The sequence below is a fragment of the Pyrgilauda ruficollis genome, unplaced genomic scaffold, assembly GCF_017590135.1.
Source record: "Pyrgilauda ruficollis isolate IOZ18807 unplaced genomic scaffold, ASM1759013v1 scaffold35, whole genome shotgun sequence".
Lineage (NCBI taxonomy): Eukaryota > Metazoa > Chordata > Aves > Passeriformes > Passeridae > Pyrgilauda > Pyrgilauda ruficollis.
In genome coordinates this window covers 8,421,762-8,445,423 of record NW_024524934.1, presented here as the reverse complement: position 1 = coordinate 8,445,423, position 23,662 = coordinate 8,421,762, and the positions used below count along the sequence as shown (strand labels likewise).

The window sequence follows — 23,662 nt, the reverse complement described above, 5'->3', positions numbered from 1 at the left end:
AAACTATTCCTCTCCCTTTGCACTACCTCTTAGATCACACTCCAAAAAGAAGACATTTTTTTTTTCCTACAACCAATGCATCATCAGAAAGAATCAAGTAAACTTTAGTCCTGCCTACCTAGGAACTATCTCACATTCAATATGGCCCCACTCTAAACACAGGTACCTAATACTGTTTTATATACTCTGATACATTTCTGCAATACAGTCACATTTTGATTACAGTAACCTTGTGAAAGTACCACATATTTGGCCAGCATAGCTTACTGCTTACAACACGTAGATCAAAAAGTATGCAGCTTGACATTTAATTCCCTAAAATGAATATGATTGTGACAAGTAGAAAATGAAAGATTTTATTCTAAATCATCTAAGGACCAACACAGTGAAATCAGAAATCACCACAGAAACACCATAATTTAAAATTTCATATTAGAAATATCTCTTAGAGAAAAGAAGTCAGCAGGTCCTCTACATGTACTCTTCAAGTTAATACCTTTTGGCAGGATGAAGCTGTTCAAAGAAATAAAACTGAAATAATAACCACTGCAATGGTATTAACAGACTTTTTTTTCAAGCTGCTTTAATCTTATAGTCTGTCCAAGAAATTAGCAGAGCACATACATGTGACTTACTGGCAAAAAAGGAAAAGGAAGGTAATTGAACCAAAATTATTTTTTTATATCATTGCTGCCCTCTTCTGGTTTAAAACTGCTCATTCTCCATACTTCATATACTAACTAATCCATTTCAACTAATTACATTACATTCATATGGAACATGTTCAGAATTAAATTAATTTCATCTAACACACAAGCAATTCTGGCACACTAAGAGTCCCACACACCTTTAAATATTATAATTTGAGAGTTATGAATTAAAACCTATTATTAAAATTGATTGCTAGTATAATTTTTAAAAATTAACTGTTACTCTAAAGTACAGGAGTCAGTTTTGACATCATGACAGGTGTCAAGTTAAGGTTATCAGGCAAACAGAAAACCAATAGAAGAATTTGAAAATGCTTATTCAAAAGAAGTATAAGGAAAAGACAGAATCACATTTTGTATCTACTCAGGCACAGAGCGTTTACTTGTTCCATTACAGAAATATATCCAGCAAATGCAATTCAATATAAAACCAGTAATTCATAATTAAAAGAGTTTATTGTGTGTTTTATTGTGAACTAAGCAGTTTTCATACTGCCGAGATCCAGAAAACCGGGCAGGCATAAATAACATCTACCCTTCCTTCTTGCCAAAATATCAAACATCTCAGTACAAAATTCCAGAACAAAAGCAGTGAGTACAAGTTTGTGTTGCTCAAGGGCTGGAGAAACTCAGCATAATCTGTCCTCATGATGCCTGTAGCATTGTCCATTCCCCTTGTTCCCATGCAAACCTTTCCTCCCACTAACTTGGCATCATAACTTCTCTCACCTTTTGCTGCTGCTCAGAGCAGGCTTAAACAACAGCATACTCCAGCAGTTCACCAGGGTTGCATGTCCAACTCAAAAATAAGAGGCCCCCATGTTTCACATTTAACATCACCTTTGCAGTTCTTTTCTCTGTATTAGTGGATGGAAACAGTTTCACTTCTTATGGTCAGATCATTTCATGAGCTTTATCTGCACTGCTCATATAATTACTCTACTGAAGACAGAAAATTTTAAATATACTGTCAAACAATTATAAATAAATTTATTGCAAGTTTTTCACTAATGGCACCAAGTATTTATAACAATTGAGCTGTTAGTCACACAGAGAAGCTGCACATTAATAGATATTTTACTCATGATGACCCTACAGATTCCAGGCAAGAAAAAAAATCTCCTTTCTCTTGCTGTATAAAAGTTATGTTTCTTATGCTGAAAGTTTTCAATGTAACAGCTATTTTTGTCCTGAGAATACAAATAATATGAGTGAAAGCCACTACAAGTCCAATCTAGATGTTTGCCAGAATCAACTATGTTTTGAAGCTATGCTTTGATTTGGTTTGTTTGTTTGCTTGTTTTTGTTGGCTCTTTCATCAGCTGCTATAGAATTAAAGGCTTCATCTTGATCTTTAAAAACACAGCATGTATACTTTGGATGATGGAGAAGGAGAAGAGAGATCCCTGGAGTTCAAGAGCCGCTGCTTCCATTTAAGTTGGAAAAGCCTTTGCTACTGACAGTTGCCACCTCATATCACAAACCAAGGCCAACAGAAACAGTTCCAGAGGTTTATGCCTGCAAGGACAAAAGAAGCTCTTTTTTCACAAGAGAGAGATGTGTCTGTCTAGGCAAGAAGGACAGACAGGACTGAGGCGGAAACTGCATTTAAAAGACAAACAATATGTATACTAAAATCTTGCAAGCTAAGGTCTTGTCTGAAAAAAATCAGGCTAGAAACAAGGGTGCAAAACTGAACTTATCATAATTTAGGACAGAAATATTTTGGATATTTCTTGCCCAGTGTTAAGCACTTCACTGGCAAACCTTTCTTAAGAAATCCAAAAGCAAACACTCAAGCCTCAAAACAACAGAAATCAAAACCTTTTATATTTCAAATGCTGATTAAAAAAATAAAATCTGATCTCCAAACCCCAAATCAAAATACTTCTTGGTGTAAAACAACAGAAATCAAAACCTTTTATATTTCAAATGCTGATTAAAAAATAAAATCTGATCCCCAAACCCCAAATCAAAATACTTCTCGGTGTACGTGCTCAAACAGAATGCACTTACACCTTTCTCACCAGGTATGAAACAGGCAGGAAGAAGCAGGAAAAGCTAACTGAACACCAAGTCCACATCAGGCATTAAAATTAAATTCTAAGGGTAGCTTATGTGAGCAGTTAAAAAGCCAACATTGTTCTCAGTCTCTGAAGTTATGAGCACCAACAGCATAACAATGTGGACAAGTAAGTAGGTAAATGGAGTCCCACAGTTTCTGCAAGCATATGTGGTGGACACCTGTACATTAAAGTATCACCAATTCCAATTACCATTTTAAAAGACTAATTCATCTAAACATGGTATCTGTCTTGTGCTATCTGTTAGAGAATGAGAGGATCAAAGGAATCATCTTGGACCCCATACCCTGAAGAAAGAGAAGAAATAATATACGTGGTAGCAGAACATAAAAAGCCCTGAACCTTCCTTGTTTCCCTTGAGTGTTACAAAATGTTCTGCCTTAGTAAGATCAATGGGATAAACACAATACTCCAGTACTCTAATCAAAAGAACTATTTTAAGTATACTAAGAGCAGCACATCCAAGAGTTGTACAGCCTCTCAGGTCACAGGCTGCAGAGGTAATTCATCCACCAGGCCATGAGATGTTGATGCATTCCTCTGATAAAGGACTGCCACAAAGTTAATTCTAAAAAATGGATCGCTCATGCTTTCATTCTGCAGGGGTTCCCAGAAGTGAAATAAAGAGCCTAATAATGTTCAGAACTGACTGGTTTTTGTCAAGCTGATAAATTTGAATATCTTAGCCATCCATAAATACTTTTTTTCATTCAAAGTTTACAGTGATTAGACTTTTATGTTCTCTGTATGTGCAGCACAGATTACCATTCTACTTGTACACATACCTATATTTAAAATTTCCACAGTTTCTCTCACTAAAGTTATCAGTTTAAGATGTGACTTTTCTTTTTTTGTATTTAACTCATAAATCAGCATTAGCTTATGTAAATCAGCATTAACTTCCAAAATCTGGGTTTGTTTGGTTACTTAAGCTAAACAGCTACTAGGAGCTACCTCAGACATATAGCATTGTTTTCATACCTAGACAAATAATTTTCTTTTTATTTTTTTTAATATCCAGTTAAAAGCTGGGTCAAACTCATCCTAGGTATTACTCCACTGACTTCCCTGCAGTTACATCAAGTGTGAGCCTGACCCTAAGGCACGCTATTAAAATTTTTTAAAAGTCAGATTCAGTGATGTTCTTTTCTTTATTAGGGAACAAACAGTGCAAAGCTATATAATGACCTATATTCAGCAAGGGAAAAGCCAGATCAATCAAAATGTCAAAGATGTATAAAAGATGCATTAAAATAGAAAAGCTATATCAAGTACAAAACATTTCACAGTAATGCAATCAGACTATGGCCCTCAGTCCAGTAACTGCTTTGAAAACACTGCGCACTCTCAGGCAAGTAAATGTACAAGCACAGATCAGTTACCAAGTGCAGATGAATGCAGGGCATCTGAGATACATTAAACCTTCTCTACATGAGACTGCAGCCAAACTGCACGTGTGGCAGAACTACCACATTTGGAACATTTGGTGTTCTCATGTGAATGGTGTCTTTGGAGGCACCAAGCTCCTTTTCCCTTTTTAAATTTGAAAATACACATCCCTATTTCCCCAGCAATTACCATAAATGAATGGCAGTTCTCATTTCTTAGTCTGTACAGTGATTACAAGGAGCAGAAGACACTTTTAGTGTTTTCAGCTAACAACCATTTATTCCCATTACTTACTTAAGATAAATGCAAGTAATGTAAGGCTTACAGATTTCCACTCCAATGAACAGAAAATATAGATGCCTGTCTGGAGGGATTTTTAGTATTTTTCATCACCCATTTAAGACATAGACATCTCAGTGTAGACAACCCATATATGCACAAAACCTCTGAGTATGAGATACTGCCATAAAATATAACAAGAGCACATTTTCCTACAAGCCATTTTGAGAGGAGGTTTAAGAAGAATGCAACACGTCTCAGTGAGCTCCAAAAGGGTGTATTAATCCATTCTACTCACAAGAGCTGCTGTTTTGCATCACATCCACTCCAGTGTTTGGGGCTATACCCAACTGGAAGGAGAGGTGATACTGAACAGACCAAGGGTTGCTTAAGTCTGTGCAGTCCAGGCTTGGGGGATAGAAGAATTAATGAGGAAATGAGAAAAAAAGCAGATGGTGCTACAGTACTTCTTCCTCCGTATCTGCCACCTCAAGCGGCTTCTATACAGGCAAAGCCCCGGGGCCCCACCTGGTAGACATATAATTACCCTAAATGTGCACTTATGTTTCATTACACCTTAACCATCACTATGCACACTGATTACAAGTATCAATCCATTTCATTTTCATACACCTCTGCGGTTGTACAGTATTCAACTGTGAAAATTCGGCACTCTCGTCACTTCTAAAACAAGGCCCATGCTGATAAACAGCAGTGGGCAAATTATTTGTCACTCTGTAGGGTGCCAGTAGGGTTTGATAAGGATGACATCACTCCCATTTTACCAATAACAATGACACTAACAAGAACATGTAATCAGCAAGCCTCAGTGCTTGGTCTAGCTGTGGCAGGTGCAACTTTTTTTATGCTGTAAATAAGCCAGCCAGCATTAGCTTCCAGCACAAGTACAAAACTATTTATTTTATCAGAATGTTAAGCAGAAGTTGGCTTCCATAAGGCACTGCAGCTGCTGTCGCTGCTTCTGCAGATGCTTTCATTAATTTTATCAAGGACATACTGAAGTAAGTGCTTGATCAGCACAATGGCTATTTAGGAACAGCTGAAGAAATGAAACAATTAACTTAAGGAGACTGTGCAAGCCCGAAATGCAAATTAAAATAATTAATTTTTTTAAATGCATTAAAATACATGTAAGAATGCTTTATAAGTGCTTTATAAAGCAAGATTTGCAGTGGGGACAGGACTGGGAAAAAAATAATATCTTCACAGCTCTAACTTACACCTAAATAAAATTCCTGCAACCTTTAAAATTATCAATTTCTTAACATAGTAATACCGACTTAGGTACTTTAAAAATTAAGTTACAGCGAAAGATATTGTTTATAATAACCAAGCATGAAAAGGAGTTTAATATCCTTACAGAAGTTTCATTTTACTATTTGCTGGGAAGAGAAATTTTGCCACAGTGGACTAGAAATTTAAAAATGCTATTTTTTATGACACCTTTACTGCTTGGAATACTTAAAGGACCAAACATACTTAATAGAAGATGTTTCATTTCTCCTTCTTCAGAAAAGAACTTCATATTGTGCTCTAACAAAGCATTAAAAAGAAAATCCACTTGCTGACGCTTTCGTATTCAAACTCTCATGGTATCTGGTTGATTAAACCTCCAAGAAAATTTCTATCCCTGTGTTTGCAAAAAACTTTCCACCTAAGAGTGGAAACTGAACAGCTGAAGTTTCACCTCCCTGCATCTTCAAGGCCATCCAGCTACCACTCCTCAGATTTTGGAAAGGACAGCAACAGAGAAATTATTGCTAGCTTTATTTCCTTCTCTGCCTCTGCTCAGGATACTAAGGGTTTTCTGCTACACTACTGTTCTGTCTCATCACTGCAGCCTGGGAAAAATATGGCCAGATGCAGCTACTAGAATATTCACAAAGAAGGAAAAATAAATGGAATGGTAAAAATAATAGAGAGTATTCTTCACAGCAGAAAATCTGGTGCAGGGCAACATTAATTACCTTTAGACAAGTGCTCTGGGTAGTTTTACTGAAGTCAGCTTAGCTGGATCTGCCCACTGCAGATGTGACACACTATCCTAAATAATGTTTGCTGTTTTCAGTAGGGGGTATGGTGGGGGGACTTGTAGCAAACACATCCAAAGAAGTCACTCCCATGATGCTGTAAATTTTGTCCAGACATGCCATTTGAATCTCTCTCCTTTCTACACACAAGAATGATAAGAAGCTTCTTGTATGGGAGACAGAATAATCCACTCCATTTGAGAAATTGGAAAGTACTAAAGGATAAAAGTTAACTCTTCTATACCCTTCCAGTGTTTGAATGCCCTTAATATTTACATCTACATTTATTGTCAGGCATTATTGAAGCAGTCTGCAAGTACATGTATTTCCAGTGAAATCTGTGAAATGTACCTTCATGGATTAACCACATGGACTTTAAAAACCCCAGAGTTTCTGACCAAAAATGTCTTTGCTACTGGTAATGAAACTGAACTTCCTTGAACTCTTCATTAACTCTTCCTCTTTCACATTCTCCAATTAGAAGCTCTATTTATTAAGCTTCGCTACGATAAAATGTGTTCTAACAAAATTCTGTTCATGTCATCTGTGTTTAAATAACAATACTGTGCACAGCTGAAGGAGAATCCCATACAAATAACACATTAGCTTGTATAAATAATGCAGCCCACAGAAATTTTAGTTTAAATACATAAAGGTAAGCTTTACTATTTGAAGAGTATTACATACTACTTGCATAAGATAGACCTCTGTTAAATGAGTGCTATGAGTATTTGTCACTTACTTTCAGTAAGACTCCACAGGTTAAAAATTAAATTTGTTTTTAAAGTGCTACTACTAATGTTCAACTTGTGTTTGAAAAGTATGGCAGCTTTTTATCCAAAGGCAATGAAAAGGCCTACTCTGTAATGAATAGGATTCCTACTGTGCAGCCAAAAAGGAATTGGGGAACAAAAAAAAAGGCAGCTGGATAAACTCGATTTTCCTGCCCTGCAGAGTATTCATACAGATTAAAAATCATATATGTTTCATCTATATACAAAAATTTTTATTTTGATATACATGTGTATCAAAGACTTCAAACAGCTTCATTTCCTTAACCATTACCTATTCCTTCCCTTAAGTAATTTGGAAAGTTTTGAGGTTTTACCACATACAGAAGGTTAAACAGTCTAGATTCTGATGAACTAACTGCAAAGCAAACCTTCAAAAGATCTAGTTAAGGGAGAACAGCTTGTTCTACTCTGAAATGCCACTTTTTCTCCTAGCAGGGCAGTATTATTTAGGTAGATGAGAACTGCTTACTCAAGCACAGACTTTTCAAAGGTGACAAAGACAACTGAGATTTCACCTTTAAAATTTACAAAATATCTCACAGATTTCTGAGGTCCGGTTTACATGGTACAACCACAAAATTTCACTTGAGATGTTTACACATTAGTGTCCCAAAGTGACTGGGGGGTTGCACCCCACACAGCACAGCATTATAGTCCTGAAACAATAAAAGCAGTTTAACTAGCAGGAGATCCATTTAGGAGATCAGGCAATCAGGCATGCTTAACTACAGGTGACTGAAAGGAAGTTGGGCTATGACAGCCACAATCATTTCAACATCTAACACAGTGTTAACTTTCAAATCAATGCCCAGTGACCTACAATATCTCCATATGAAGGAACTGATGCAGAGTTTGCTGTCTCCTTTGATAGTTTTAGGAAACTCTGCTGTTATGCAGTGGTACATTAAAGTGGTATATATTACCTCTGCTACTGCATGGAAAGATAAAACCTGAAGAAAGAGGAAAACTTTCAGGCTTAGGCAGGTCCCATTTTTTCCACGATCACTACATTGCTTACCACAATTTGATAAGTAGATCTGGCAGATTTTGCTAAAACTTTCTGAGGAAACGGTGAAGCCATTTTCACAACAATGAAGATGTCTTCAGGTTAAGGAATGAGATACTCCCAAATTTCTTCTTCCTCTCCATTGTGACAACAGCAGACAATCTAAGAAACTCTTCCAAAGCTCAAGACGCCAAATATAAAACTGACACCATTTAGCCTGTTCTCCACAATGGGTTCAGACAGGTGAGCCAATATTCATTCCACAGGGAATTTCGGCTCTAAAGGACAGGCATTTATGCACGTGCAAGTCAGTAATCCATGTCACTGCAACACATGGGCCTGCTGCAGTGTTCCACTACAAACACATGAGTTACATGTACTCCATATTTGCTTACCCTTAAAACACAGGACCAGAACTTACTTCTAAGACAAGCTGGATTCAAATTTTACCATCTCTTTTTCTAATTCATTTTTGGAAAGGGAAAAATAAATTACAAGAGGAAAGAAAGCAATATCCATACACAAAAAAATGTGATTTGTACTAGAGCATCCTGTAAGTAATGACATGCTTTCCATGTCCTTTGCACTAGGTATATCTCCAGCATGTAAGGCACCAAGTTTTTGTCACCAGCTTGACAGCTTCTGATAAACTATTTTCACAGTGAAGTAAAAAAATAAAATTTCTCTGCTAAAAAAAGTTTCCAGTCAACTGACATACATTAAACTCAGAACTAAAAATTGATATAAAAATACCTTCTAGACTACCTGAGAAAAAGTCTCTGTGTACAAAAGCACAAGAAGTTCATAGTTTTTTATGTATATATAATTTTTCAAGTTGTGCTCAAAATCAGTGCAACACTCACAGACCCTCATCATTATCATCCACTAACAGAGAAGACAGAAAGAGTCATAAAAATAAGTAACGGATTTTGTTACAAGCATAAACTCTAATAGCATTTTTTTATTACAAATCAAGACTAAAGAAATTCCTGTGGAAATAATTAAATGTATAAAAGAATTCAACTCCTCACCTACACAGCAAATAAGCACTTGTGTATTTTAATGAAGCAAAAAGTTAAAGGTTCTGGAAAGTTTTGCATTAGATCCTCTTTCCCCTTTTGATCTGCTAAGTCAATTTTGCAAAAGATTTTGGAAAAAATATCCCTGTCCAGAATGCCTAGCAGCATGGCCATAGAGTATAAACACTTTCCACTTTGAGTACCTCTGATATTTGACAGCTCTACGAGCACTTGAACATCATTTATCACATTTATTTTTAATAGCTCTCCCTGGGCACAGCTGCCTTGGATGCCAATCTTCTTTTCTTTTGCCTCCTGTAAATATTTGAAATAGCTATTCATTAACAGTTGCAGATTTATTTGGCACTGTTGTACTGCTTGTGAACTGAAAATAGCTTTTCTTTTTCTCTCCCCACCCCCCCCACCCCCCCCATCTTCTGGCTGATCTGAAAAAAGCCTGCTGTTTAGGTTCAATCTGTCAGGATTTAAATTATGCTCCAGCTGAGAGCTAATCAAGGGTATCTGACCTGGTTTACAAATAAACTAGGAACAAGAGTATTTTTTTTCCTTTTTTTTCTTTAGGGCATGGGCCCATATATGAAAACAAACCATGAACAGGTCACAAATACAGTTATCCTAAATTAAAGCAGAGGCAACTTGTCCAGAAACAACTTGTTCTCACAGGTGCTTTCCTAGAGGTTCTCAAGTATTTTCACTGACAGCTCTTACACCTAGCTTATGTGCAATATTTGAATTTCAGATTTCAGTACTTTTGCACAACGTACACAGAATTAAAAAGGCACGTATTAAAGCTATGAAGACACCCTGGTGTGCACATCAGGAGTCCCACATATCTGTACAAATCATAGCTCTTATTTTCATGGAGTGATATTGCAGAAAAAAAAAAAATTGTGCCATTCATCATGATTGCTCCTAATCTATTTCCACACACAACCAAACTGTGCATAAAAGCCATTTCCCTAATATCTGAGCTTACCAAATTGTACAAAGTGAGTCTTAAGTGCGTTTTAAAGTCTATTTTCTTTGGATTTAGACTAGAGAGGCCAAAGAGCTCCCTAAAATGTACCAGTACAAAATGCACTGAACTTGTCACTTCTGTAGCATGTAATAAGAACATCAAATTTTTGAACGCAGACACTTGCACATGAGAGAGGGTTTTAAGACAAGAAAAACTGCAGCCATGTCTTGTCTAATGAAAAAATCCTCTAATGCATCCAATACAATACAACATCCTTCCTTCAGAAGGCTGCTAAAGCTGCAGAATACATTTTGTTTAAAAGAAGTGTTGCTCAGCTGGTCTTTGCCTTTTTCTCCAAGAAGATATTTTCTCCCGAACCGGTTGAGGAAGAGGGGCAATTGAATCTGCTTTCGTAAAGAAGCCCCTTTGGGGGTTATCTCCCAAACTTGCCCTAAACCAGGACAGCATTCCATGGTATGAATGATGACAGGGCAGCATACAAGCAATGTTTTCTTCTACTTTGTCCCGTCCTGTTATTTCATGAACAATTAAAATCACTGTAGCATTATGTCTAAAGTTGGCGTCAAAATATTTTAGCACATATTGACTTTTGCCTTAACATAGTAGGAGGTACTCCAGTGAAGGTTAAAAAAAAGAAGGGACAACAGTTAACCATGAGAGAGATCCATCTAATCTCTGGGACCAAGCCTACAAATTTATTTTTAATAAGTTATATTTAGTAGTCTCTCAACATTCTCTCCCTGGAGCATCTGGGCTCATCACCACCCAGAGTTTTACTCACACTATGACTTCACTGACTACAGCATGAAAGATTAGATAATTTCTTTTTATAACTTACACTTTACACTTAAGATATGCTGTGAGTTGAGTTGCTTGATGTTGCAGTCTCTTGCTTCTGTAAACCGCATCTTTATCATTTAATCACATAACACTCTTAAAGGTCTTCGAAAGAAAGTTAGATCTAAACAGTTCTTAGTTTCTTATTAAATTAATCTCAAAAGTTACAATCTTATATTAGCACTAGATACAGAGATGGAATGGCCTTGAGTCACAGTGGTATTGCACAACATGTCAAGAGGATCACCACAAAACCCAGCTTCCACATGGAAGGTGAGCCCTCATTACAAAAGGTGATTGAGAGCGATACTAAAAGCATAAGGCACACTTATATAAAGTACACCGGGGAAATGAGTGACTTGCTGAAATACAGCTTAAGAATAGCCACAAGTAAGACCATTAGTCAGCTTAGCCTAGAGCCTTCTCCCACAGATTGCTTAGTGAAGAGCATAAATGCATAAATGATTTGCTGAATACTCAGAAAATTGCAATACTTGACATAAGATTTCTTATTATTTAAAAAAATGGATTCGTCTTCCATGCCTCTGTCCTATTTCTTCCAAATGCTCCAACTTCCACTATGTCCCATGCTAGGGGGCTTCTCAGCTTTAACCACACTATGAGATTAAGAATCCCACTATAATTTGTTCTGAACCTGGCCTTTGCTAGCTTCACTTAATGCCTTGGAACCTGGTATGGGTTGAGACATCCAACACTGCTGTTCATTTTTAGTCAGCATATTGGTCACCTTGCAATAGAAGGGGCAGAGGCGCATGCATGACTCAGCCCATGAACAAAAACACAGAAAGGAGGTGAGCAAAATTTATGCTGAGAGGTCCTAGTTCTGTCACAACTCCAATTCTTAAAAAAAAAAAAAAACCAAAAAAAACCAAACAAACAAACAAACAAACAAAAAAAAATAAAAAAACAAAAAAAAAAAAAAAAAAAAAAAAAAAAAAAAAAAAAAAAACCAACAAAAAAAAAAAAAACAAACTCTCCTTCACATCCTCATAGCAAAGGAAAAGAAGTCAGCAGAAGAAGAACAGCTAAGGCTTGTTTCTACACAAGGCAAAGCTGTCCAGCAGCACACTACTTACCAGATGATAAAAGGAATCATTGCTGCATTCTGACAAATTACCTTTGGATATGTGACATTAATGATGACCTCAACTTGATAGGTGGGTGGTGCAACACAGTGCATCGGATTTGTTAAATTGATGATTTGGATTCTGGTCACCAAATCTGTTCAACAGTAGAAACTAGTCATGATATTTTCACAGGAGCTATAGAAAGCTTCAGGCAGCTGATTGCAGCATTACATGCAAAGCTGACCCTGAAAATACTCTTATAATGTTTTGGAAGTATTTGTAATCCAGGTTTAATAAAACTAGCAGTAAATACATGAGTAAAATATGTATTATCACAGAAATACAAGTTCCTATAGAAAAAAATATTTACAAGGAGTGAAAAAATTCCAGTACCTCTGTGGTTAAGACGCCACATAAAACCAAACTTCCACTTTCAAACAAAATTAAAGATAAAAACCCTTCCCCTCTGAAAATCACATTTATTTAATTCCAACTCTTTTTAAATTCAAGACTAAATACACACAAAACCAACTTAATCTGCCTGGTAAAGAGTTAACTACAGGCTTGGACATTACCGAATCCTGTGGTTTACACTCCATTTCAAATAATGCAAACTTAGCAAAAATAAATTTATAAATAAAATTAACAAGCAAGTAATGCTACCCAGCTTTTTTCTGCTGCTGTTCCATTAAATAAGCATGGAAAGAATCTAACATACACTACTCTTGTATAATATAAACACATTTTCAAAAAAAAATTTAAAAAATAATTTCAAGCAAACATCAGATTGATGAGCTCTTCTGAAGAAGCCACAAATGAGCCAAACATTCTGTTAAAAAGCATGAAGACTAAAGACTGTTTCAACCCCCTCTTTTCCCTTTCCCCAGTTAAGCTGGAACAGGTATCTCCTGTCCTTGTAAGATGAGAGAATACATCCCAGTGTGTCCAGTATTACATGAAGTTTTGTAGGACCACTTCTCACCCCAAAAGCCAGCTAAACTGGCCTAGGGAAGAGCAGCTCTATGATGAGAGAGAGAAGCTTGGGCAGATTACTACATCTGGTTTCCCAGACATCCCTCCAGTCCTTTGTTCCAAAGGATAGTTCCATTAGGACACTGCAGGATTGTGGTACTTCCATAATGACAGCATCTGGGAAGATTCAACTTGCATCAGTTACTAATGTCACCCAGTGAGGTTTCTAAAAATACATTGAGTTTTACCCCAGGTCAGCCCCCCAGCCTGATTCATGCAAGGAACACTCTCCCAGCCAAAAAGCAAGTGGCCTGAGGAAAGGATGAAGAAAAAAGGGGCAACAAGGAGGATGGATGGAGGAGGAAAGGCAGGGGAAGAGAGACAGCCAAGAAATGCTCCATCTACTTGCCCTGGTTGCTGAAAGTACAGCTGCAACTGTAACCTAAGGCTGAAGATCAAGCAATAATTTGGATTGTATACATCTCTGCTTTGGCTCTTTTCTATTATGCTTTTATTTCACACAAAAATGCATCTTTTTCATAACAATACAAAATTAACCAGGCTGGCTGTCATTCAAGGATTTTAACAGCACAAATGCAAATATTTGAGTAGGAAAATAAAAAGGAATGAGAAGACTGAATTACATAAAGCAAATGTGACCAAAAATTGGGGTTTTCTTTCTGCTGAAGAAAAAAATACAACCTTTGTTAGACAGACTTTTCTTGTTCTTGAAACTGCCAAAGCTAAGAGATTAGTGAAGTTTTATTGTTTCTAGGATTCTTAGTCAGGCATGCAGAGTAAGCATTCCTGTATTCAATTTATAATCCTTATTTCCAACACTGTAAGCTACAACAACCCATGCGCAGTCAAAAGACTTTATAGAAAAGGAGCATTACTAAAATAGGTTTGATAGGGACAAAAAGGTTATCTGGTCGTGCTATCAGACATTTTGGCAACGGTTTCAATTTATCTGGCAAGTTAGCTTCTGGACAATACCTATGTACCTCTGGCAACACTTAGAGAGAGAACAGTATCCTAAAGCAGCAATTGTCCAGATTTTCAAAAAAATATGCCTTTTATTTCGTGTTACAGCATTAATATGCTTTATGTTTTGGAACAGATAACCATGACATGATAAACATTTCAAGGCATCCAAAGAAGCTATTTACAGCTATTCAAGCTTATAATAATCCCCACAGATGAGAAAATATTACTTTCAGAAACACAAGGCAGCACATGGAGACTTTGACTCTTGATGAAAATCTTTACGGAAACATGATTTTTTTGCAAATTCTAGGGTGACAGCTCCTCGTAAATGAATGACCACTCCTTGTTACTGCTTTATCTTCCTTCCAGTGTTCACTAAACCGCAAACCTTCCTCTGCCATCCCATACATGACCTGAGACAACGCCATGGTAGCAAATACAATGACTAACCACTTATTATCCTGAATGCAGTCATGTGTTACTCTATTTCATTTGTTTACACTGCTACATTACAAGCTCTTTGGGGCCACATTATTTTTTATCAGGTACACAGTACTTACACAATGAAATCACAATTATACAAATGGCAATGAGTGACCAAGTGGTTTTCCTTTAAAGTGAACAGCCCAATTACAGCTCTGCATGTTATGCTGCATGCTTGCAAAAGCAATTGTGATTAATTTTTGTCTTAATTGAGGCATGGGCATCAGTTTTTGGCAAATTAACTCTTATGGCATGATTGCTCTACAAGGCTGTTTGACAGAACTAAATCCTATATGAACTGTGAAAGAAGGTATTGGCACATGGAGCAAAAGAGAAAGAGGTTTCCCTTCCTCATTGCTGATGCCTAGTATCACAGTAGACTTGGCAGGAACGGAAAAAACCATACTGCTTAAAATCAAGCTGAGGTACAGAGCATGCCTACAAAATCTAACAGGCAAAATCAAGTGAGTCTCCACAAAACCCATTTAAACCAAGAACAAAATTTAATTAAAAAAAAAAAGTTGACCTGGGGCAAAGTATCTGATCTGCCACACTAAGGCACAAAGGGCTCAATAACTTTTCAGTAAGTTTTTCTGGTTTCTAAACTTGTCAAGAATAACATGTTTTCCCAAATGTTCTTCTTGTAAATAATTTGATGATCTTAACTAGAAGTATCAATTAAAGTTTGACAGACTTATAAGGAAATGGAAGCAAGATTATATTACTGAAAATGCTTGGCAACCATGAAATTAGAAGATGCCATGTTCTACAACCTCAATGAAAATAATATTAACAACATATTAATCTAAATCTGAGCCTTCTGCTGATTCTTAGTGTTTCTGTGAAAAATAGTGGCATGTTGTGAATCCCAGAATCCTTTGTGGCCAGAGGGCACAGAGATGATCAGTATGTTTAATATTTTGATGACAACATCAAACATACTGCAAGTGCACTGCAGAGTAATCAGCCTTTGGCAACAGATCTTGAAAACACGGAATTTATTCTGCATGAGTCTATCACCCAGCATGTGCAATAGGTTTGAAGCATTCTGACAGCAGTGGACTGACTGCACACACAACACGCTACAAATGCACAAGAATGGCTACATGGCTTTTGGCTCAAAGTCAGCTCACATCTGGCCCTCTCAGAAGGAGGCTTCAATGCTAACTGCAAAAGGCCAAGTAAAAGCATGCAAAACAAAGGAAAAACATGCAGAGAAAAATTATATTTTTAAATTCAACAATTTTTAATATAATAAATATTAGCATAAAATTCACACAGATAAATTTTCACAGTACTTAACTGTCATAGTAAAATGAATGGAGGAATTTATTTAAAGCATGTTAATAAGGGTGTTGTCCAAATGCCTCTTCAACACTGACCAGCTCGGGGCATTGACCACCACTGCAGGAGCCCTGTTCCAGGGTTTGAGTGCCCTTTCAGTAAAGAAATATTTCCTCATGTGAAGTCCAAACCTCCTCTAAGGGATGCAGCTTTGAGCCATTCCCATGTGTCCTGACATTGGATGCCACAGAAAAGAGATCAGAACTGTTCTCTCTCCCTTTCCTTCTCAAAAAGCTGGAGAGAGCAATGAGGAAAAAACCTAAACAGCAATAATGTAATGCAATTGCCACTACATTTCTGAAGTAAAATTTAAAATAATGCAAAGGAATCTTTTATGCAACAGGACATGTAGAAGACAACAGAAATAACAGTAACAGTGGTCAACATGACTCTGTAAAAAAATGTACCAAGAAGACAACAGGGAATTTCCTTCAGAGCCAAGAAGAAAGTTCACTAAACTAATTTGCTCATTCAAAAGTAGCTGGAAAATATCTCCAATACTGCAATTTACTACTGAAAAGATATTTTTATCCCTTAAAATATCTCTTTACTATATGACATGGGTTATATGTGTTTGCGTATGTTACGCAGTAGTTCTCACATACATGGATGCTGCTTCTACTCAATTCTGATGGATTATAACTTCAAAAAAAATTTAAAAATTCACATGGACATGAAAACTAATTAATTATGCTATCCCATCTAACTATGAAATGACAGGCTGGTGCAAAAATATTTATCTTAGCCCAAATACTCTGTGCATTAGCAAAATCAGCAGTAAAAAACTTGAAACATTCATAATACACAAAAAACAATACAGAAAGAACATTAATAAACCTTAGAACAACAATGAAAAAAACCCTAGCTCTACAGACATACCCAAAAAGCACAGCAAAACAAAGACAGGTTTTTTATCAAAGTGTCTTAAATACAGCTGCCCAAGCTCCCTGGAACACAATTTCAAATTATACTTCAGGAGCAATATTAAAGTCTACATTCCCTGGAAGTCAGGAAAAAGGCTGACAGAAAAGATTTGTTGTAAATGAACAGTCACCATTCTCCTCCTTCCTCTCTCTCTCTAGGTCAGATCTGCAGACACAAGTGCTCTCTCTACAGTGTTAGTTTCTACTCTGGAAAGACCATGAGTGCACAGCCCAGGTTCCACCTGGATAACTGGACATCCATTCTCTTTTGTCTCTGAGACAAAACCCACTACCAAGAACACGGCCCAAGCAATCCTGGTTTGGTACTGCTTCTGCTAATTAATGGGAAACTAAAACATTGCAAATACCTCATATTTGTCCTTTCATGACTGTCAGCTGCCCTGAAATCACACGGAGAATTTACTGATAGTTGTGCAGGGGCAAAAGAGCTGCTAGGAATAAAGCAGAATGTCTTGACAGTACCTCATCAGAACTGCAAAAACCAAAGATCTTCTGCAAAGCTCACAGTCATCTGGAAAGCTCTGGAAACCAATCACATTATATAAAATCAATCCTTATCATCACCTATAAACACCTGTTTATGGCAAACTTGTAGAGAGAAAAATATTTAACAGTAATCTCTTTTAAACTCTCGACATTCCAGTTCTACCAGATTAGGGATAATTGCTAAAGACAACTAATGAAACTCAAGATTCAGAACCGTAATTTTGGTACTCCCTGCTTTATAGTGCTACCCGTTGTCCAAGATTTCCTAACAGAAGTGCTATTGAGAACTCAACCACTCATGCCAGTGAACCATCATGCTAATAATGGAATAAAAGTGATATTTTGCCACAATTATCCATCCAGAAGCAATCGCTCCCACATAGTTTGAGGAACAGTGTTTCCTGAAAAGATTGACTTTCATCTGAGCACCCTGACTGCTACCATAAAGTAAGATAATGTAGTAGTTAATTGTACAGTGTATAATTAACAGCAGTACATTCCCTGCCATCTGCCACAGACATGCAATGCTTAAGAAGTATAGTTTTGTAGTGATACATACAAAAGATTTTCATTCTAAACTAGAATGAATAACAGTAATTCCATAAAAATATTTATATTTTTTACTTAGTTTGCTGAATGAGCCAAAATTGCTTGCAATATAAAGTATCGTCTTTGCCCAGAAAGCCTCTCACAATATGTAGGGTTTTTATAATAATGAAAGCCCCACTTAAGGAAAAAATCAATTTTGAGTCCTGCAATAAGTGAAAAGCCATCCCAGGACACCACTCCACACAATATTCAAAGTTCAGGCTTCTTTAACTTTTGTGTCTCCTTGGAACACTGTTCACCAATGGCAGCTCCCCCAGCCTTCCACTTTATATACTAAGCAAAAACACATGGTTATACATAAAGTTGCTTTGCCCAGGAAAGAAAGAGCCCTCTCATAACTGTAAATGCAATCCCCTAAAATACAGCACTGAACATGGCACAGCACATTTTGAAAAAACTTATTAATAAATTGATGACACAAAGAAAGCGCTGTACAATCAGCTGCAAAAAAACTGCATAAACAACCTAACAGTAGACATTTGTTCTCCACTTAAAGACCACTCTACTGTATTTCACAATACTTTTTGTTTTACTAGCTTTCTTACAGAACTCTGCTATATATTCTGATTTGACGTGGCTGCTCATGTAAAAAAATTAAACTGTTAATTATTAACAGTTGACATTCACAGAAAAAACCATTAAAGCTAAAAAATGAAAAAACTCAACAAACTACTTTCAACTTGAGATAGATTATTTTCTTAATGAAATTTTGTGAAATATTCAAGTTCATGTGACTTGTAACTTCAAAACTATTATGGAGATCAGAGAGGAAATATAAACCATGCAAAAGTTTGCAAAACCCCCTCAATTTCAGTACACCTTAGTAGTGAACACAGTCCAAGGCATTATGAAAGCATGCAGCATGGTCTAGAAATCTACAACAGTTTTTGTGCACATCACATTGAATTCAAGATATTAATATACAAAAAGAAAAACAGCTTATTTCAGAGGTTGAAAAAGTACAAGAAATAGGCCAATATTTGTTCAATCATGGTGATTTCAGCCATGTCTTTTTAATCAGTTTTCAAAGTGGAAAAACTTTTCATGACACATCTGCACCTCTCTGTTTTTAACTAGAGCTTCAGCAATACATCTTCTGTGAAAACAGAAGTGATTGTTGAAGAGATTGTGGCTCAATAACTCAGCAAAAAATTGAATAATGGCTTTAAGTTGCTAAAGTCTTTCACTGGATTGATGAAGATTCTGCAGCCCACAGCTGCAGCAAGCTGGCAGTAATAAATTCTCCATGCACTGCAAACTAAGGATCTGACTATTTCATCCATTTCTAAGTATGTGAAAGCTGGAGGCAAAGCCATTTTACAACTGAGTAAATACTTGCTTCTTTCCTTATGACCTCTAACAGAGGTAGTAGTGTAAGGCCAAACAAGAATAGAACTCCCTGGAGATGCCTGCTGTGAGAAGCGTCATAGCAGTGCTTCAAGAAATTTCAAAACAATAGCTTAAGGGCAACTTTTTCCATTAGAAATTAAATTATTTTGAAAGAGTCAATATTTATAATAAAGGCCACAGTACAACACATGAATTGAATTACTCATATTTCAATCCAAATGTACAATACTGAAGTTCAAAATACTTTCCAAAATTTCACATTTGTCTGCAAAGACAAACAAAAGTTGAGTTTTCTTTCTTGTTATGCCAAGTAAATACATCTTTATGCTAATACAGTGTGTAATTTATGGTATATACGTACAATTATAACAGGACAGACAAGTCTGGGGTTTTTTTCTTTCCACACATGACATACATCTAAATAAAATTCAGATAGTTAACTTAAACAAGGTCATAATCCTGACTTATTACCCATCTTATCTTTGTCTTACTTCCTTGAAGAATAGTCCAAAGTTTCTTTAGAACAGCTATACAGTGCTGAGTAACACTTCTTATGATACTTATAAATGGCAGCTTCTCTCTTGCTCAGTAACTACTTGTCAATTTCAAAATCATCTGTCTTGTATTAGCGAAAACTCCTAGCTTTCTGAAAAATGTTTCCTGAGCTGCTTCTCCACCAAAATAACAAGCGTATTTATGTATCCTCTATTTCAGTTATTCATTATTTCACAATATGTATATAGGTTTAAGAAATTTATCCTACTAAACCATGAAATCTGACATGACAGGATTCCTGTCAGACAATCCTAGCAGCCAATCCAATTCACAACAACGAGAGCATTAAGTCTACAAAACCTAAGGAATAAGAAAAAAATAGTGGCAACCACAGATGAGCTTCACAGAAGAAAAGACAGGTACTTGGCTTTTAACAAAAGTGAAAGAAAAGGGCATTTGCAACCCCAAGCAAGAACTTTCTGTGTGCATAATGTAGAACTCAGAATTTGTGAACACGGGCTTTGATTAGGAAAAAAGGTCTTCCTTGCATACAACTGATAGGAACAGACAAAAGTTTATCACTGGCCTAAGTAAGGTTCATTATGGATCCCTAAATAAGGACAGATTCAAAAACACTTTCAATCATTGGAGACTTCTTACTAGAACATATGCAACTCTCAGAGCCATAAGTGAAGCCCAGGGGATGTACTGTCTGTGCATCCACAGAGAACCTGACATCAAATGTTGCATTTATTCCTTTTGATTCAAAATATTCCATACAAAGATGGAAGGAGCTGCTACACCAGAATTACCTGAGTGTTTTTAATGTACATTTCAGCCCCTCAAAATAGCACACAAACAGAAACACCACCTGTGTCTTCACAATGAATACGGCATAATTTGGAAATCCGTGTTTTTGAAACACAGGTAAAAATTAGATATAAAGAACAAATACTAAGATACAATAAAGCTATCATAACTAACATACATGCAAGAGCTTTAGGCAGATACTGGCCCCAGATAGTGTACTGCAGGAAAAACTTAATATTTGAATCCATGTGACACTACAAATATCCTACTGAACTTAAAAGCTGATAAGCTTTGTATGGGTCTCAGAAACACCCCAGAATGTCTCCACTAAATCAGTTACCAGAAAAAGCAATGTATAATTGAATAGGATTTAAGAATCCTTGGGAGGCTCATTAAATTTTCATAGCTGAATGAAAAAAGGTTTCCATCACATTTTTTAAGAAATTAGAGATAAAGTAAAATGACCATATTTTATCATTTCCACATCACCTTCAAAAGGTCCACACACAGAACTTCACTTGAACAATACAAAATCAAAATAAAAGGCTCCTTAAAAGACTGCATTTTGCAAACAGTGGTGTACACCATAACAAAAGCATGGCTTTCTACCACAAAGACACCACGAGACACAGCTATGACTACTAATAACAACAGAGTCCTACTGTACCCCAATCATTATGTCTGAAGGTAAGCCCAGATACACTTCAGTGGTTGACTTTTATTGTAGGGATAAAATTCCTTACCTTGAAAAGATTGCTTGGCTCTGTCCACCAGTTCTTCAATAGGATAACTTGCTAGATCTCCTCTGGCATGCTTAGTTTTACAGTAGGTACATGCATTGAGACACCTGTTGAGAAAATGAAAATACTCAGTTTCTAGCCAAGAAAGTCTTTATAGGTACAGCTATACTTATTAAGCACTTCTGAAAAAATGAGTTTTTACATCTACGACCAGAAAATAGTAGTATTCCATTTTTAAATCAATGGAATAGCTTGAAAACTGTTTTGCTGTCCTAACTTCTTAAAGTATCTTTCACATCTATGTGAAAGTTTGAAAAACAATCAGTGCGAACCACATACAAAACTAACAGTGGGAATTTAAATATTTTTAGAAAGGTACAACCAGATGAATAATTTTTTATTACTAAAGGTCAATCTCCAGGTTTCCGATCTCACTATTACATAAAAAAATCCAACCTGAACAAGAAAGTAAATGAAAAAAGTCCTGAAGGGCTGAAAGTAGATTTTTTAAAGTGTGGATACTTGAAAAGACATTTCAATTAATTTTTGAAACCTTCCTTTGGCTTGTATAAATAGAACAAACAACATAATGAAGACAGAGTCACCAACTAGAAAAGAGTTTGGCACAAAAGACTGCAGAACTAATGAAAATTCCTACAAGAAAATGAAGAAATAATGTGATTGCTTTTAATTTACCTGACAGTTTACTAAATGCAGACTTATTTAGAGTACAAGGATGGAAAGACTAAAACAAACAAAAACTACCTCGCATCGTAAGCCTGTTGTGCTTTTTTTTCTCTTCTCCCCTTTTTAGAGCTGATATTGCTCTATCTTTTTATAGGTTAAAACATTTAAACCTAAGCCCTAATAAACCTCAAAGACCCCAAAAAACTCTTTTTCAATATTTCCATTGTTCATGCTTACTAGAATACCATAAATTCTGTCCATTTTCACAACAGAAAGGCCACAGCTTCATAAAATCATACAATCTTTTAAGGCTGGAAGAGACTTTCAAGATCATAAAGTCCAACATTTGAACAATCACCACTGCATCAAATAAACCACAGCACTAAGTTCTACATTCATCTCTTGAACACTTCCAAGAATGGGGACTAGAACACTTCCCAGGGCAATTCCCTGTTTCAATGCCTGGCCACACACACTTTCAGTGAAGATGTTTTTCCTGATGTCCATCTTCAACCTCCCCTGGCACAGCTTGAGGCCATTTCCTCCTGCCCTGTCACTGGTTGCCTGGCAAGAGGCGCTCACCTGGCTACAGCCTCCTTTCAGGCATCTCTAGAGGGTGATAAGGTCTCCCCTGAGCTTCCTTTTCTCCAGGCTAAACACCTCCAGCTCCCTCAGCTGCTCCTCATCAGGCTTTTGCCCCAGACCCTTCCTCAGCTCTGCTCCCCTTCTCTGGACATGCTCCAGCCCCTCAATCTCTTCCTTGAAGTGAGAAGCCCACAACTGAACACAGGATCCGAGGTGTGGCCTCACCAGTGCCAAGTACAGGGGCACAATCCCTGCCCTGCTCCTGCTGGCCACACTATCGCTGGTACAGGCCAGGGTGCATTGGCCTTCTTGGCCAGCTGGGCACTGCTGGCTCATGTTCAGCTACTGTGAACCAGCATTCCCAGCTGCTTTTCGACAGGACAGTGTTCTGTCCACTCTTCCCCCAGCCCACAGCACTGCAAGGGGTTGTTGCAATCCAAGTGCAGGACCCAGCATTTGGCCTTTTTCAAATTCATGAGGTTGGCCTTGACCCATCAACGCAGCCTGTGCAGCTCCCTCTGCAGACCCTTCCTACCCTCCAGCAGATCTACACCCCAGCCCAACTTTAGCGTCATCTGCATACCTACTGAGGATGCATTTGATCCCCTCAACAATAAAGGTATTAAACAGGACAAGAAAACATTTAGGTACCAGAAAAGGCAAGTGTTCCAACTACAGCATACTTGGAACTGATACCATAGCACTTTCAAAACAATTCCAAAAAGGCAAAGATAGCACAGGGTGGGGTCTGATGAAGTCACCAGCCCCAAGACTGTGTTTACTACCTGGATATATTTTGTCTTCTATTATGACATCTGGCATCTCCATGACTAGGTGATTAATGCTTTGCAAACTCCAAATGTTTTTCTTCACAAAAACTTCTGCCATATGTTAGTTCTGCTTCATTTGCATA

General features: G+C 36.9%; 1 protein-coding gene across 1 annotated transcript in view; it reads right to left on the bottom strand.

Annotated features, from left to right (window-relative positions):
* The window catches only part of CDKAL1 (CDK5 regulatory subunit associated protein 1 like 1), a 380,700-nt gene that overhangs the window by 186,331 nt on the left and 170,707 nt on the right, over nt 1-23,662 (bottom strand). Inside the window, exon 9 of the mRNA XM_041475400.1 lies at nt 21,481-21,584. Coding sequence (XP_041331334.1) covers nt 21,481-21,584 — 104 coding nt within the window. The remainder of the gene's footprint in view (nt 1-21,480; nt 21,585-23,662) is intronic.